The sequence below is a fragment of the Tympanuchus pallidicinctus genome, unplaced genomic scaffold (assembly GCF_026119805.1).
Source record: "Tympanuchus pallidicinctus isolate F22 unplaced genomic scaffold, pur_lepc_1.0 scaffold2, whole genome shotgun sequence".
Lineage (NCBI taxonomy): Eukaryota > Metazoa > Chordata > Aves > Galliformes > Phasianidae > Tympanuchus > Tympanuchus pallidicinctus.
Genome location: NW_026294721.1, coordinates 21,108,699 through 21,125,471, shown reverse-complemented (window position 1 = coordinate 21,125,471; position 16,773 = coordinate 21,108,699). Strand labels below are relative to the sequence as shown.

General features: G+C 44.2%; 2 protein-coding genes across 3 annotated transcripts in view; one reads left to right on the top strand and one right to left on the bottom strand.

Moving 5' to 3' along the window:
• Positions 1 to 2,996: 2,996 nt before the first annotated feature.
• Positions 2,997 to 14,006, bottom strand: LIAS (lipoic acid synthetase). Its single transcript, XM_052681752.1, has 11 exons — positions 13,853 to 14,006; positions 12,661 to 12,833; positions 11,889 to 11,982; positions 10,871 to 10,951; positions 10,466 to 10,622; positions 9,310 to 9,367; positions 7,915 to 8,043; positions 6,940 to 7,085; positions 5,752 to 5,822; positions 4,958 to 5,069; positions 2,997 to 4,049 (listed from the first exon to the last, which is right to left on the bottom strand). Exons 1-11 carry the CDS (start codon positions 13,946 to 13,948, stop codon positions 3,997 to 3,999), a joined length of 1,170 nt encoding a protein of 389 aa, XP_052537712.1. The 5' UTR covers positions 13,949 to 14,006; the 3' UTR covers positions 2,997 to 3,996.
• A 56-nt stretch (positions 14,007 to 14,062) lies between these two features.
• Positions 14,063 to 16,773, top strand: part of RPL9 (ribosomal protein L9) — a 228,772-nt gene continuing 226,061 nt past the window's right edge. For both annotated transcript variants that reach the window (XM_052681758.1, XM_052681757.1), the window contains exons 1-5: positions 14,063 to 14,138; positions 14,555 to 14,601; positions 14,683 to 14,798; positions 15,658 to 15,753; positions 16,067 to 16,199. In XM_052681758.1, coding sequence (XP_052537718.1) covers positions 14,556 to 14,601; positions 14,683 to 14,798; positions 15,658 to 15,753; positions 16,067 to 16,199 — 391 coding nt within the window. In that variant the 5' untranslated portion in view covers positions 14,063 to 14,138; position 14,555. The remainder of the gene's footprint in view (positions 14,139 to 14,554; positions 14,602 to 14,682; positions 14,799 to 15,657; positions 15,754 to 16,066; positions 16,200 to 16,773) is intronic.

Genomic DNA, 16,773 nt, shown 5'->3' with positions numbered 1-16,773 from the left:
GCTGGATGCTTTCAGATGCTGCACCTCAATGGTTTCTACAATCACTTTGGGCAAGTATGCCTGAAGTTGTTTTGTTGTTTGTTTTTTTTTTTTTTTTGCTGTCACACATGGGATTCTTCTGTGAGGAATGTATTGGAAGCTTATCAAAATGAATGGGAATTATAGAGCCTTAAACTTATCTTCCATAGTGGTGTCTCCTCTTCCCAAGTCATTAGTGCTGCTTTCATACAACGCCTAGAGCAAAGGCTGCCCTGTGATACACCTGTGATACAGGTGTGGCAAATGTGAGTGCTCAAACTCCAGAGTGCTGGATCGTCTGGTGAATACAGGCAGACATCTTTCTGGACTACCCCAGCAGAACCAGAGAGAGCAAGCTGGTAATGTCCCCTTTGGGATTGAGAGGGTGCTAACAAGTAGTACTCTTGCCCTGAACTATAATTAGGGTAGCACAGCACTGTTTCAGGGCTCATCTTGCATACATGCAGAAGAATCTTACCACAGGCCAAAATCACTGCTCATCTTCAGAGTACGGTTGCCAGGGAAATGGTGTTGGAGATGACTTGTATTCCTGTTTCTTGAAGGAATGCTCACGAAAAAAGCATGAAAGAGCTGGGGTTGAGTGCTGTTGGGTTTGTGTCTATGGGATCTTACAGAATGTAATTCTTGATGAGAATTGTGTAATATGAGTAATGGATTCCTGTGCTCTAATTTTTTGATGTTTCTTAATAAAATGCAATCCCACTGCAACGCCATTTTTCAGCGCAAAAGTGTGAATACAGCAGCTGAAGCAGTACAGTTTAATACAAGCCTATGAGTAGCATATGGGCTGCATAAATTGTCTCACTCAAGATGTACAGTAGTAAATCCAAGTGCCAGACGTGATGTACTCTTTTTACCTCTTTGTATGCATGTGAAACTCTTAATTCAGACAAAACTGTTCCTGGAATGAGGATGGCCAAGAGCACCGCAACTGAATAGAGCAAACACACATTTTTGTACAAAGAGCCGCATAAGAGCAGTTAGATCTCACGAGGGCTAGTAAGTTTATACCTCTGTTCATCCCTTGAGCCTTCGTTGGGGGTGACATAGAATTTATAGTATGCTATAATGCTCAACATCTGAAATTCAAAATGAAGTGTCAGACAGTATGGGAAATAATGTGTTATCTATAATTACTTTAGGCATAGGTCTTCACTGCCTGGTTTTTTTTTTTCCCCCTCAATTCAAGCTGAGAATTGCTAGTGCAAGTTGAATGTCATCTTTAATAACTTTCCATGTAGTGAAAAAAGGGGACACCCCTATTCTCCTATTATTCACTGATCAGATGGAAAACAAGTCTATTCTTGAATGAATGCTTTTTCTTTTTTAACTTAATGCCTCTGTAAGTCACTGGATGGTGCAGCATATCTCCAGTTGGCTGTGTATGTTTAATTATGCTTTGTGTGGTGTTGGTTGGTATAATGATGCTTTAAAAAGGTCGCTCTCTTAAAGAACACGTTGACTTGAGATCGTATTCCCAGAACTGTTTTCTTGAGTGCGAGGGGAAACTGACAAAGCAGGCATACGGTACTATAAGAAGTGCAGACAGAATTAAGTGCTTTGCAAATATTCAATGTGAAATCTCTTCTGAAACAAGATTAGAGAAGTCATGAGATCAGTGCTGAATCTATAGCCATAACCTCGGAGTGTTTGGTGCCTTCAACATAAAGTGATAGGGGAAAAAATGGGAATAGGGATGAAAGATAGTTGGAAAAGTAGTTTTTTCAACTAGAAAAAGAACTTTAAAGCTAATCATCTATGTTGTACAAATTGTCAGAGGTCCTCAAAGACCCTCAGAAATGAAACAAAAATACATCTATGCAGCCAAAATATGACTGCTTTCCTAGAAGCCATACAAAGCATGTGACTAGAAAATGGCTTACAGAGCTTGTGTAACTGGGGGCCTGCTGTCAGACAGTTGTGTAAAGCCTGAGATCATCTTCTGATCCACCCAGCAGCAGTCAGTAAAAAAAAAACTTACCATATGAAATAATGTTAGACTGTTTCACAGAAACATTTGTCTCAATAGGAAAAAAAAGTCATAGATGTTCATTGTGCAGTGTCCTCTTGGCAGTTCTAAAATTGCTGTATGGCTCAGAATTTTTCTTCATTTTTCTGGTGTTGATTATACTGAAAACAGTAACTTGGCAAAAGCTACAATAGCTTCCTAAACCTGCTCTATCAAAGCCCATTGTTTATAGGGGGGCCTCTAATAAAAGCTGGCAGTCATTACATGTGTGGGTATCATCAGGTTAGTGCTGCACCTCACCTGGCCTGCTGAAGCAGAGCAGTATTCAGACTCCTTGCTGTAGTGCCAACCTTCTGCTGCTCTGCTATGTGGTGTTTCAGCTGAAGGGAGGTGGCTGTGGCCCACAGCATGCCTGCTCTTGTTCAAGACTCCTTTGCAGACTTATTGATAACTTCAAAATTTTCACCTTTTCAAGGTACAGGCATTAAGCCTGAGCCATAAAGAACATACAATCTCTCCCTAATTTACACTACCGTCATACTATTTAATTAAATATATTCCTTTTTAGTTTAAAGCTAATTTGTCTTCATAATGCCTTAGTATTGCTATACTTAGTGCTTTATTTTGTGAAGTATCAATTATGCAACACTGGCCTTGGTGGCAGAGTTTGACTTTCACTGTCTATGACAATACCAAGATTCCACCTGCTCATTAGCTGTCATCCTAACAGAGCATGGAGTAGTGGGAGGGTCCTCTCTCCTTTCTATAGACTACAAAAGTGTATGTAAGTACTGCAGACAGCTCCAGCTTTACTGGAATAAGAGTTTATTACAACTAGACAACAAATTCCTGGGAATATTTCCCAACAACTTTGTAAAAATAAAAGCTTCAGCCAGTTTCAAAAACTCTTATCTACTGTTCAGAACGCACAGCTGAGAATGATTAAGGAGAGATGACCATGACTGAAAAGACAGAAATGAACAGTTGCTATTGTACCATATGCCACACTTTTATTTCTACCTGAGCTTAGTACAGTACATAACAGACTTTACATTTCAGCCACAGTGCAGTTAAATCTGAATGCAGAAGAGTAAACACTCAGATCAAATCCCCTGGGGCAGGCACCCAGACTGAATGCAACCTCCACACCCTCAGGTGGGGTACAGAACTTTAATCCCCAGGCAACAACAGAGCAGAATTACAGTACAGGATATGCACAAATCTGGACACTCAATGCTGAAGCAGCATCTGGAGAAAGCAGAGGGGTTTGTTACAGTCACATACATACCCAAGCTGAAGGTGGCTCCCTCTTTGCTGCTATCAATTTCCTAGTGTTTTAAATTGATATCTATACAAAGTTAACTATCTTGTTTTCTTCACCTCATCCTCTAATTGAGACTCATCCTTTGAGACACCTGCAAAGCATTAGCTCTCAGAATGGCACAGTTAATTTTCTTAAGATGCAGGCAAAAGACATAATGTCTTGAATTAACAGTACTTCTCTGGTGTGGTTCAAAATAATCCTAATGTGGTCCTTTGTCATGTATGCTGTTTTGTAAATCCTTTATTTCCCACAGTCCCTGCAAGCTTGTGTTACATAGTAATGGTAAGACACAGCAAGATCTCAGTGCCTTTCAAAATACCTGTTATTGGCATCTTAAGCAGTATCTAATTGCAGCAACATTGATGGTAGCATCAAATCTTTACTTAAACCTCTGATTATTTTTCAGCTTACCTCAATCACTTTGCTCTTTCAAAATCAATTCTGTCTTCTGACTTACTACTTAATGCTGGAAGGACTACATAGTTGTAGCATTGCCAGGAGTTAGGTACAATAACAGTGTTTTGGTAAGAGTAAAATGTTCTGGAAAGATAGTAAGTTTTCGTGCCTCCGCCATCTGGTCTTCTGTATTTCTGGAACTGGGTATAATTATGTGCTGAAAAAGGATCCTTAGAACTGGCTGCTTTAAATAGGCTCACTCTCATTTTCAGATGACTTTCGTCTTTCTTTTTTCCACCAAGTTCTTCAAGAAGAATTCACCTAATCAAAAGGCAAAAAAGCACCAGAAGTCATTTGTAGGTGTTTCCAGGACACGAAGCGAAACAACGTGCATTCCTATTGCATTCTGTATTAGGGCTTACCAATATTCTATAGCTAGTCAGTTCTACACAGCTGCATTTTCAGTACAGCCAGGATGTGTAAAAAGTCAAATCCATAACTCAACAAGCAATACCATCCATCCCCTCAAAATCTGAATTTTCTTCATGTTCAGTGTTATGAAAAAGCTCTGCTGCTTTGTGTTCTCAACCAGGTCGAGGTGAATTGATTTAATTAAAAATTAATTCCTATTTTATGAAGTAGCAGCAACTTGTAATGAAACCCACTATAAATCCTGCTTCAAATAGCCTGAGAAGCAAGGTGCCCCAAACCATCCTTCTGTGCTCTCTCCTTAGGAAAAAGCAGAACGTTGCACCTACACGGCAGTGCCACTAAGATCAGCTGCTACTGAACACACTGCTTTGTCAGAAAAAGCACTGCCTTAAGTGTGTCTAATTATTTCTAGGGCACCGCAAATAAATTCTGCCTTCAGCATCAAAACTGCATCACAAGCAACAACTGGCTCCATTAAAGCCTCAAGTGTTCAAGTGGCAGATTGTAATGGAAAAACTGAAGGCTGTGTACCCTACATATGAATCCTGTGCATTAAGTATAGCACAAGCTTGGTTTGCCAAAAAACCAGCTTATTTAAGGTGACAAGCCACACAACAATTGCACAGATACGTACTATAGATGAACTACAAAAAACAGTAAATGTAAACAGTAAAAAAGCGTGACTAGATAATTTGCTCTTGAGAAAAGGTGAGCTTTGTTGCCTATTACCTCACAGTTTTAGCTTGATTACATAAAACATCACATCCTAAATGATTTAACACTGCTTAGTAATGTACCTGCTTTATAGGAGGAACGCACTAGAGGCCCGCTAGCAGTGTAATGGAATCCAAGATCGTTTCCTACTTTTTCCCAGTATTTGAATTTTTCAGGTGTTACATACTCCTCAACCTGAGTGAAAAGAATTCATTCTGATCAGCCCTTAATGTAAAGGAAATAAAATATAGACAGCATGTGGCAACATGGCACAATTAAATCTCAATTCAAAACATTACATTCCAAAACAGATATAGCTGCAAAATTGTTGCTTCATCGTGTTCTTAGCTCTGTTTTCAAACAGTCCTTTTGCACAAACCTTTTTGTCCAAGTTAGTAAAAACAAACAAACAAACAACATAGTAGTCCTACAAATCTCTTTGTTAGCAAATTATTTCAGTGAAACAGAGTAACAGTACAGAGACTCAAGCTCTGGACAGGTTACAGAAGAAATAAATGGTAATTTCTGCAGCTGAAGTGGCACCATTAAGGGCCAGCCTACCAGTCAGCGAAGAAGAGCTGACTCAAGCCATTCTGTTTGAGGCATGCAGGGAGACTCTTGTTTTGCAGAATCATTCCTCAGCTCCAGCTGTCTGCCCAGCTAATAGTAACAATGGAAAGTCTGCAGAGGATGGAATGATTGTAGCTGGGGCCATTTCTAGCAAGGAGTCCATAACAGATGGGAATAAAGTTAGACAAGGAAGGAAATATTTCCCAACATCCACAGTTAAGGGAAGGATGCAAATCAAGCCTCGTTTTAGAAAGAAAAAACTTTACTGCAAGGTCCAGACCATAATTCTGTCTGTAAATGAAATTACCTTTAGGTGACGTTTTGTTGGTTGCATGTATTGTCCTAGAGTCAAACAATCCACACCTGCTTCACGCAACACTGCAAAAATAAATGTCCTTGTTAGTGGCAAAAGCACCACAAGGGATTGTCAGCAGGTGGCTAACACCCCATGTGCAAGGCTGAACCACAGCACCCTGCAGGGGGTACGTTCTGCTTTCCCTGAACAGAGCCTGCAACCTCCACAAGCAGCAGCAATGCACCTCGTTCTGAGATCCAAGCTGCTGCACGATCTCTCTAGTTCAGAGCTGGAGAGAATACCACTGCACTGCAGTCACTTGTCTCACTGCAGAGACAACATGCTCTTTTTTGTTTTGCTGCTTTTCACTGCATCTTTAGGTCAAAGCCCTCCTCTGAGGGAAAATGGACACATGCACTTAGCACTTCTCCACTGGTTCAAAGCCTTCATGCTGAAGTTACCAGTACTTTTCTGAAGAGAAATAAATTTGCCAACACCTTTAGCCAGCTTTACACACCGAAGGGTAGATGTTAGCTTTAATGCCTGCAAAAACTTGCAAGATGGATATTTACTAGAATCAAGATGCAACAAATGAGTTCAGGTTGTCTGCTTACAGAAAGTAACCCAGGCACCCAGCAGTCAGCTAGCTTGCAGGGCGATGCTTGCTGTGGTGATCAGGTGTGAGGGATCAGATTTTGAATGAATACCTCTGTGTATTTCCTGGCTATGTGAACTACTTGCCCCCAAGTCAAATAAAAAGATGATGTTTTGTTTACAGCACTTTGCACTCACTGTTACCTTGAAACCTGATTAGACTGATAAATGGGTTTAATAGCAGCACATTTACATGTTCTTCAGCTCCTACTTAGAGAAAGGGAGAGGAATGAGAGTAGAGTAACTGGATGGCTCCAAAGACATCCATGACATGCAAACAGCCCTGAGGCTGAACTTCACACTTCTGTACGAAATGCTGGGCAGGAACTGATACGTCACAGCTGCAGAAAAACAAGGCTGCACCACTGCCTTCTAAATATATGGTTATTATGCAAGGGATAAAGTACAGGTAGACAATCCTTCAGCTGGATTTGGGAGAAACATTGTAGGATGTACAAATATCTTGTGAAAAATGCCTGTGTGCACTATCCACTGGGAACTTTTCTCTTCTTGGAAAAGAATAGCAAAGAAAACAAGAAAACTCACACTTCATCGTTGAAAACACCTGTTCATCTGTCTCACCCAGCCCCAGCATGAGGGATGTCTTGGAAATGACACGGGGCTGCACCTCCTTGGCGTGCTTCAGCACACGGACGGACTGCTCGAAGTTGGCTCGGGGATCGCGGATTTTCCTTTGAGGTTTTCAGCACGACGGGGAGAACATCGGCGAGTTAAAGACGCCACGACAGTTACATTCTGTTACATCCCGCGAAGCCCAAACCACGGCTCGCCGTTCCGGGCCGCCTGCCGGCCCCGAGGCCCGGGCGCGGCGCGGCGCGGGCGCCCTCTGCGGGCGGGCGGCGGGCAGGGCGGCGCCGCGCGAGGCAGGCTGGGAACCGCGGCCCCGCGCCATTTCGGAGCTCCCCGCCCGCCTCCCCAGTCCTGAGGCGGCCGGCCGCCCGAGCGGAAGGTGGCGGGCGGGGCAAGGCCGGCGCGACGCGAAGCGGCAGCACGCCGCGTGGCTGCGGGCGGAGCTGTACAGAACGTCCTTGCCAGCAGGGAAGCGTTCCTTTTTCTCGTGGCAGAGTACTGTCAGATCGCGAGCGCGACGCACCCGCAGAACCGCGGAAAACCAACGGGCTGCAGAGTGCCGGGAGCAGCGGGATGGAACAGCGCCCGGGCAGCCTGCGCCTTTTCTGCCGCAGGGCAAGCTGTGTGTAAGCCGCAGATAGTTCAAAGTACTACAGAGCTGCGAAACAAAACCTAGTTCTCAAGAAGAGAACCCGACACAATGGGATTCAGCTATGCTCCGTTCGCAGTGAATGTTTCGGTTCTTTTGTTCGTCCTTTTTTAGGACAAAGCGAGAGGCCTGTGGTCATGGGATCGGGACCGAGAGCTGCGTGCTGAAAGCAGGTTTAAATAAATGGCTCTGGCTCTCAGTCACAGAGAATTCCTTTCACAAAATCCCTTCTCCTATTGTACTGCATTCTGCTTCCATTTACACACGCTGTTCTTGCTTACCTCTGTAATTCCGGAACGGTCTCCACGTTGTGGGCATACACGTCCAGCCCTGACAGTGCTACCTTCTCCACAGCCTTAAGGTCCCCTCGGAAATCAGGGGTAAGGCATTCCACAACTATTTTTGAGTTCCTGAGAAAAAGAAACTGGAAATGAGCACATCCGTGGGATTTTTATCACTGTCGGTAAACGTTCGATGTAACAAAACCCAAACATAACCAAACCAACGATGCGCTCGTAAGCAGAGCGAAGTTAATTGGGGATATATGGCTAAAACAACAGATTTCTGCAAGTACTGACACTATTGCTTTTTTGTAATATCACTGTTCAAACAAAACATAATGTGTTTAATTCCTGACTTTACTGATGTGAGCTGAAATAGAATGAAAGTCAAATACAAAACCTCCCATTTCTTTGCAGTCTGTCTATATGTAATATTTTTCTGTCAGTCACAGGTTACTGCATGAAGTTTTAAATACTATTTTACTATTTTAAGTTTTAAATAATATTTTACTATTACAGCTCTGAAATACAGAGAAGATGTATTTCTGACCTGACACATGGTCAAAGAAATAATCCAGTGCTTAACTTTAAATAAGCCTGTGCTAAATTGGAAGTGCATTCCAATTCAAAATATTTTGGGACTATTGTACCAGAAATACAAATAATGGGGGGAAAAAGGGCACATAAACAAGCTGAAGGCACACTTTTCTATTTGTATGGCTTCTCACAGAATCCAGCTAAAGGCAATTCTGACCTACATGCCATAGCACATGTTGTGATTTAAGCTGGCAGGTGGCTCAGCATCACGCAGTTCTTGGTTACTTCCCCCATCCCACTGGGAAGGGGGAAAGAATCAAAAAGAGACAAAGTGGAACTTGTGGGTTGAGATAAAACTATTTACTAAGCTAAAGAAAAGGATAATAATTATGACAAATATAGCAAGTGATGCACAAGCAATTGCTTACCACCCCCTGACCAATGCCCAGCCAGCCCACCAAGTAGCAAAAGAGAGTGACATGAACTCCCACGCCTCCAAAACTCCTTCTTTGTGATGTCAAATAGCACAGAATGTCCCTGTGGCCAGTTTATGTCAGCTGTCCTAATTCCGTTCCCTCCCAGCTCCTTGGGGCCCTTTGCTGCAAATGGCTTTGGCTCTGAAAGACGTTACAGGCTAAATAAATAAATACATAAATAGATAGATAGATAGATAGATAGATAGATAGATAGATAGATAGATAGCAGGCAACTATAAACATCAGTGTGTTATAATTTTTCTCCTAGAACCAAAATATAGCATTATATCAGACCCTCTGAAGAAAACAATTCCATCCCAGCTGAAACTAAGATACAACAAGAAAGTTTTTTACTAATAACAGTAATACATTATTAACGTACCTTTCTTTCAGATGGGAGACCGTCTTTGCAAAGTGTTCTGCTCCACCATCAGGCATATCTACAAGTATTCCAATTATTCAGTTAACCTTTCTGCTCAAGAAATGCATTTACTTATTAGAGACAAAAAAAAAAAAGCAGAGTCACAATTAAATCCGAACTCATAAAGGAGTTCTTAGTCAAAGATAAAACTCATTTTACTGCTTATGCCAAAGGTTTGCAACAGATATTCTACCAAGCCTCACTCTGCACACAGATTAAATATAATCATATTCACTTGTTTTTGTGGGTTCACTGTCAGCCTAAGAACAAAATGACTTTAACTATTTAAACTTTAACTATTGATCTGAGAAGCCGTCCTACAAAAAAACTGAAACATCCAACTAAGCATTATTGCTCTTTTCTTGTAAACCACTTTGAAGCTATTGGATTTTCACCTAAAGTGTACTGAAGAGTCCTTACAATTGTTTTTCTCATGCACATGATGTCACCACAAAAGAGCTACTACAACCACAGAACAAAAAGCAACTTTCAATACTATTAAGTATAATTTATTTCAGGTGTAGCTTTTGAAAACAAGTTCTGCAATAGCATAGTGTATGAATGTGATTTTTTTTCTGATCAAGTAGAATATAGTGTGTGTACCTTGAAAAAAGAAAAAGGTTCTTACAATATTTTATTAATTATTGTATATTTTTAACGTTAAGAACTCATTGCTATGTACAGCTATCTGAAAGGAGTCTAGAGAAGAAGGTGTCAGGCATGAGGCATCGGCATCAAGCTGCACCAGGGGAGGCTGAAATTGAGCCTCAGGAAAATATCTTTGTGGAAAGGGTGGTTAGGCATTGGAACGGGCTGCCCAGGGAAGGGGTGGAGTCCATCACCATCCACACGTGTGGATGTGGCACTTAGGGACATGGCTTAGCAGCAGGGTTAGCTGGATGGTTGGACTCGATCACAGAATAATTTAGGTTGGAAAAGATGATCCTCTGAGTGTAACTTCTATAGTATTTTACCAGGTATAGAGAGATACTAGGAGTATGTAGGCACTTTCCAAAGGTTCGGCACAGTTGACTCATTTCAAAGAAGAATTCTCAACACTTGCACTGATTTGCACAATTGAGCCCACACTGGAAGACATCAGTGACAGCATACTAACCGTCTCTGTCCACCGATGTCAATACAACGTAGTCCAAGCCCCACTCAGCAATAGCTTTTGCTGTGTTATAAGGCTCCTCGGGATCCAGTGGAGGTGGATTTTTTGCTGTCTTCACTGAACAAAATCTGCAGCCTCTAGTGCACGTGTCACCCATCAGCTGAAACAAGAAGGGCATTCCTACATTTACATTTTGCACATCACTATTGCTCAGCCAAGAAACAGCTGCATATGCTGTTTCAGCCTATCAGAACGTCTCAATACTAAAGAAAAAGGTGAGGAAGTGATTTCCTGTACATTTCACGTAACAAACCCACACCACTTCAGCAGAGGTTGCCACATATCCAACAATGTGCTACAAGTGCCTCAAACAGTTATAAAATACATGAAAAATTGTTAATGGCTTACCATAATAGTAGCTGTAGCTGTAGCATATTCACCACCTCCCCAGCATTCCCCAATGTTGGGACAACGTGCTTCCTCACATACCTGAAGTTAAACATACAGGAAAGTGCTATATTTCAGTACTAGCCTACAAATAATCCTAATTCCATCTGTGATAAATGAGATTAAACAGAGTTACACATCGTTATGGAAGAAGTCAGCAGAATGGCTAGGAAGAAAGTAATTGTTTCCTGGCATCCATTTCCATTCTTTACCCTCTAATATATAAACCCAGAGCCAACAACTCCTCAGCCGAGTAACTGCCTTATTAGTTAGCACAGATTGTCATTAACATTTTAAATTTACACATTTCACAAGATACTGTATTCACAAGATCCATGATACATCTTGCCCCCCCAAAAACCCACAAACAAACAAAAAAACCCTCCAAAACCAACCAACCAAACAGAAAAAAAAGCTCTCCATGCATACCTACCACTTTTTATCACCTTTCAGGGGGAAGTTCTTTACCAAGAGAGTGGTAAGCCTGGAACAGGCTGCCCAGAGAGGTTGTGGATGCCCCCTACCTGGTGGTGTTCAAGGCCAGGCTGGATGGGGCCCTGGCAGCCTGGGCTAGTATTAGATATGGAGGCTGGCAGCCTTGCCTGCGACAGGGGGTTGGAGATCTATGATCCTCTGGGCCATTCTAGGTTTCTGTGATTGAGGGTGTATTTAAGCAAATGCAAATTTCTGCAATTCCTTTTCCTGCAAAATGCGTATATATCCCTGAAACTGTGTGCATTTCCATTAAAAACAGCTACAATTGGCATCTTTTCATCTCTTCGATGATGCAAGTATTAAGTCATAATATTTAAAATCACAGCAGAAAAAAAACATTAAAAAGAAAAGTCAGCATTGGGTTTGATTTCAGCATCTAAGACCATACAAGACATAATGTCTACCTGTCCTCCACAAAAACAAACATACAAACAAAAAATCATCATCATCTCTACAGGAAACCTTGGTTTGATACTAGATTTACCGTGTGCAGATTTAAACTCCTCAAGGTATTTTTCAGTTTATTGTAATTTTTGCCCATGGGAATCTCTGTTTTCAGCCATGGAGGAAGTCGTAGCCTGAACAAAAATCAAACAAATGTAAACATTAATACATTATTTACATGGTAAGTTTCCATTAATTACATAGATCCATTTCAATTTGTTACACATCCCAGTGAGGAAGGGTTCCTTGAATATTGATGCAGCTCAGTGGCCAGCATTAATATCACTCACAGTCATAACAGGCTTCTCTCTTCTATGCATATTACCATCCCAGTATTCAAAAATAGGAATTTGTTGTCACTGGAAGGCTTAAGGCTGTAAAGATGGGATTTCATAGTACAACAGTGGAGAACACAACAATTAACGACAGCGTAAAGTACACAACTAGCAAGAAGGGAGATCAACTGTATAACTGGGAATATACTTTGTTTCAAGTATTTTTTAACTTATTCTGCATGAATTTGTTCTTTGACACCAGTAATATTTTTTTCAGCCCTTAAGTATAGTATGCTACCCTCTGATGTGCGTTTATAACTTGGTACAGCACAAGCATTCAAGTTGAGAAAATATCATCATGTCTTAGTTTTTTTACATATTCAGAGTTAATACTGTGGGTTTTTTCCATGCAAAATCAATCTGGCAAGCCAATACAACAGAATTTAATAAAAGGACACGGTGTACATTCTGCAGTTAATACCTGAACATGCAAGAAACTGCATGGAAGCGACAACAGCTGTTTGAAATTACATTTACCTTTCTCCTTTCTGACGCTTTAAATTGCCTTTGTACTCAGCCCACGCACTCTTATCTGCCAAATCTCCTGATACAAAGTCCTCTAAGTCTGGTCCATTTTGGAGAATTTTTTTTGTCTCCTCAGGCAAAGAACTTGATGTTCCATACTGGTTACACACATGGCTTTCTGACACCTAAAAAAAAGCAACGGTGTTATGTACTAAATTATGACTGGATTAGTGTTTCATACTGAAGAACCGCCAGTCGTTTTGGTGGTTTACCATACGCTCTGCAACAGACTTCGTGCAAGTCTCTTCCCAATGGCATTTATGTTAAACATTTATACTCTCCTTCACTTCAAGTCATGAAAAACAGACAAAAAGAATGACCAGTTCCCACATATCTCAGCGTCAGACTAAATTAAAGTTTTTGATACAAGTATCACTGCATGGACTACTTTTTGCTTTTGAGACCGAGAGGATTTTGAGGTTTAGATGCACATCAAGTCAGCCAAAAGTACTATTTCACCGTGGACACGGCCTCAGTCAGAGCAGCACGGCACGGCTGAGATCGGGCCCAGCCGCAGCTCCAGCAGCGTCAGCAGAGCAGTGCCCGCTCCGGGATGCTTCTGAAGACCTGCAAGGAGGAGAGCCCGCAGCTGGGCAGCCCGTGACGGAGCGTCACCCACAGAACCGCTCCTGGCGTTCGGAAGGAACCTCCCGTGCTCCGCTTTGGGTCCGCTGCCTCTTGCCCTGCCGGCACCAAGAGCCCGGCTCTGCCCTCCGCGCCCTGCTTTCAGCTACTTCTGCCCATTGATGGACCTCTCTCCCACGCCGCCTCAGACTGCACAGCCCCAGCTCTGGGAGCTCCAGGCCCTTTGTATCTCCATGGCCCTGCGTGTCTCTCGTACTGGGGACGCAGAACCGGACCCAGCTCTCAGGTGCGGCCTGGGCAGCTCTAAGCAGAGGTGAAGAGCCGCTCGTCCCGACCCGCTGCCCACATTCTGCCCGACGCAGCCCGGACCCCACCGCAGCACACCGCAGCACACCGCAGCACACCGCAGCACACCGCAGCACACCGCAGCACACCACACCACACCACACCGCACCGCACTGCACCGCGCCGCGCGTTTCCTAACCAGCCCTGAGGAGCCCTGAGGCGCGCAACCGCGCTACTGGCCGCGACGCCCCGGCTGAGGACGGCGCCCACCCACCCGTGCGTGAGGCCCCGATAGCAGCAGCAGTCGCCGGGCAGCGGTAGCGGCAGCGGTAGCGGCGGCGCCGCGGCAGCCCCCGGGCAGCAGCGACATGGCGACGCCCCCCGCCGCCCCGATCGACGCTCTCGGCGCTCGACCGCCCGCACCGGCTCGCGCGCATCGGGGCTCGCCTTCTCTCGCCTCTCGGACGGCGGCCTCGGCGCGATGACGTCGGCGGCTCGCGACCGGCTACAAGAGCGCGATGACGTCACACGCCGCCCCTTTCGGCGCCGCTCGCCGCCAGGTTAGTCGCGGCTTGTGGCTGCATCCGATGCCATCCGCGGCGGACCGGCTCCGCGCCGCCCCGCCGGGCTGCGAGCGGCTGACCGGGGCTGAAGTCGCACCGTCGCGGTGTTCTGGGCGCGGCCCTAGCGGGGGAGCCTCCGGGATGGTGCTTTCTCCGACGTGCCCCTTCCCGCCCCTCCTCGCTCTAGGCCCGGCCGGGTCCCGCTGCTGGGAAGGGCGCGGAGGCCGCCGCCTGCCTGGGGCCCGGAGTCGGGCCTGCGTGTGGGCCCGGGTGGCCGTAGCGGTGGCGGTAGAGGGTTGGGAGATCCCGTAGCTGCGGGCCGCGGGGTACGTGGGGGTTAGGAGAAGCAGGGCGGTGTAAGAAGAAGGGGCTTTCCCTCCCGGTCTGCAGCTTGTCGTGGTTGTCGTTTGCAGAATGAAGACCATCCTCAGCAACCAGACTGTGGACATCCCTGACCAAGGTGCGTAGTGCTCTCCTGAAAGGCCCGTCGTGCTGCCGGCCTCGCGGCCGTAACGTGCGTTTGTCTGTGCTCACTTTGCAGTCAGCGTGTCCCTGAAGGGCCGCACGGTCATCGTGAAGGGCCCCCGGGGAACTCTGCGGAGAGACTTCAACCACATCAACGTGGAGCTGTCCCTACTGGGAAAGAAGCGCAGGAAGGTGAGTGCTGCAGGGCTGCGCTCAGTGCCCACTGAGGGGGGATGGAGGGGGCAGCGCGGCCTGTTCAAAGGCTTGAAAAGTCTGGGAGCTTCAAGCAAATGTTCCTGGTTTTGCTTTCTTTGCGAATGAGTTCCTTTATGTTTCCTGGGATGAGTTGGTCTGGTGGAATGCTGAGGCCCGCTCCACGGCAGCCTTGAAGTTCTGTTGCGACTTGGAGTGGTGTTGATTGTTTTTCTGTGTGGTTGCAGTTCTCAGTGTTGGGAAGGGGATACCTACTGTGTGCTGTTCTTTTGCCTGGTGCATTTTAACTGGCTAAAAGTAATTCAGTGCATTTAGTTTTTTGGAATTGTCAAGTTACATTGGGAGGGCTGATTCTCTAAATATGTACGTAATATTTTCATGTGGTATAAACAGGTCTTCAACAAAAGAAAAAGGGCAAAAATGGCTGATTTTGGTAACTTTTAGTAGGTGTTCACTGCATCAGAAAAGCACTAGATCCTAACACTGTAACTGAGAAAATGGATAGCTTGCATGTAGTAGTCTGACTTCAGAACAACTAGTTCAGCATTTGGTATTGGATGCTGCATCCTTCAGCTTAAGGTTTCAGAACCTTTTTAGACCTGCTGCCTGTCCCAGCTTCTCTGCAGGTTTGTTACTGATGGGACAAGAATAAAACTTCTTGTGTGTATGAGGGTCACCACATGGGGCTGGAGCTGGGTGGGCCTTTAACAGTCTTTTGAGGAAATAAAGTATATCTGTGATTTTAATGGCTTCTCATTCTTAATTTGTCACAAAGCCACTTTATTTTTAGTACTGGACTGTAACTTACAGGTTTGTTGTGTTATTTATTTCTGCATAGCTGCGTGTTGACAAGTGGTGGGGTAACAGAAAGGAGCTGGCAACAGTTCGCACAATTTGCAGCCATGTACAGAACATGATAAAGGGCGTTACGCTGGTAAGTTTTGTTTTCAGATGGCATCTTTGTGGCAAGAGTGGACAGACTTTAACGAGCTTTTCTAAGCATGTCAGTTGTTATGCATATGAATAGCTTTTTTTCTTCTGTTTGGACATCAAACAGATTCAGGGGGAGGAAGGCATGAGCAATAAGCAGTGGATGTTTCTTGGGCTTAGTATCTTGTCCTTGCAGGGACCGTATCTTCAGTGTATTTGGTTCTTAAATGTAATCAGTGAGCTTGGTGCATCTGTTTTCCCTTCTGGATGACCTGTGATTTCCTGGTTTCAGCACCTGACGATGCCTTTTATCCTAGGGCTTCCGTTATAAGATGAGGTCGGTGTACGCTCACTTCCCAATCAATGTAGTTATCCAGGATAACGGCTCACTGGTGGAAATCCGGAACTTTCTGGGAGAGAAGTACATTCGCAGGGTGCGCATGAGGCCAGGTGAGTACGTCTGGGGGTATCGTACTCAGCTCTTTCTAACAGGGTTCCAAGCTGTTCCCTTTTGGTGCTGCCACTGATAGCAAGAAATAGCAGATTGCTGGAAGCAGCATTTCTCAGTCTGTCTGAATGTATGTGACCTTGCAATACATTTACTGCTGTGGTTAATAACAGTTTTGCAGTTTATCCTTAGTAATGGGAAAACTTGAAGCTCGTTATTGCAGTAGAAGTTAAAAGGATCCTAGCGTGTAATTTCATTGTTGTTTGGCCTTCACGGAGTTTGTTGGTGTGAATTTCTGGTGCTCAGTTTTAGACTGGTGTTTCTGTTTTAAACTTTGTAAGTCATCTGATTTCACACGCATGTAGAGTTGTATTTTTAATTTTGTAATTAGTCAGGAGCACGTCTCAGTTTTCATCTTATCCTCAGCTCTGTGTACCTGTGTTCAGCAAGAAGCCTAATAAAGGGAAACATTGGAAGGACATTGTTAAGCTTCCAGAAGGAATCATACAATCATTATGGTTGGAAAAAATCTCTAAGATCATTTAGTCCAACATACCATCAATACTGACAGCTAGA

Bases quoted from the DNA above. Each gene is read 5' to 3' on its own strand.
- LIAS (XM_052681752.1), bottom strand. From the start codon at position 13,948: ATGTCGCTGCTGCCCGGGGGCTGCCGCGGCGCCGCCGCTACCGCTGCC. The intron at 9,368-10,465 runs GTTAGTATGCTG...GAATACTTGTAG, and splicing joins GACATCGGTGGACAGAGACG to ATATGCCTGATGGTGGAGCA. The intron at 7,086-7,914 runs GTAAGCAAGAAC...AAAACCTCAAAG, and splicing joins ACCGTTCCGGAATTACAGAG to GAAAATCCGCGATCCCCGAG.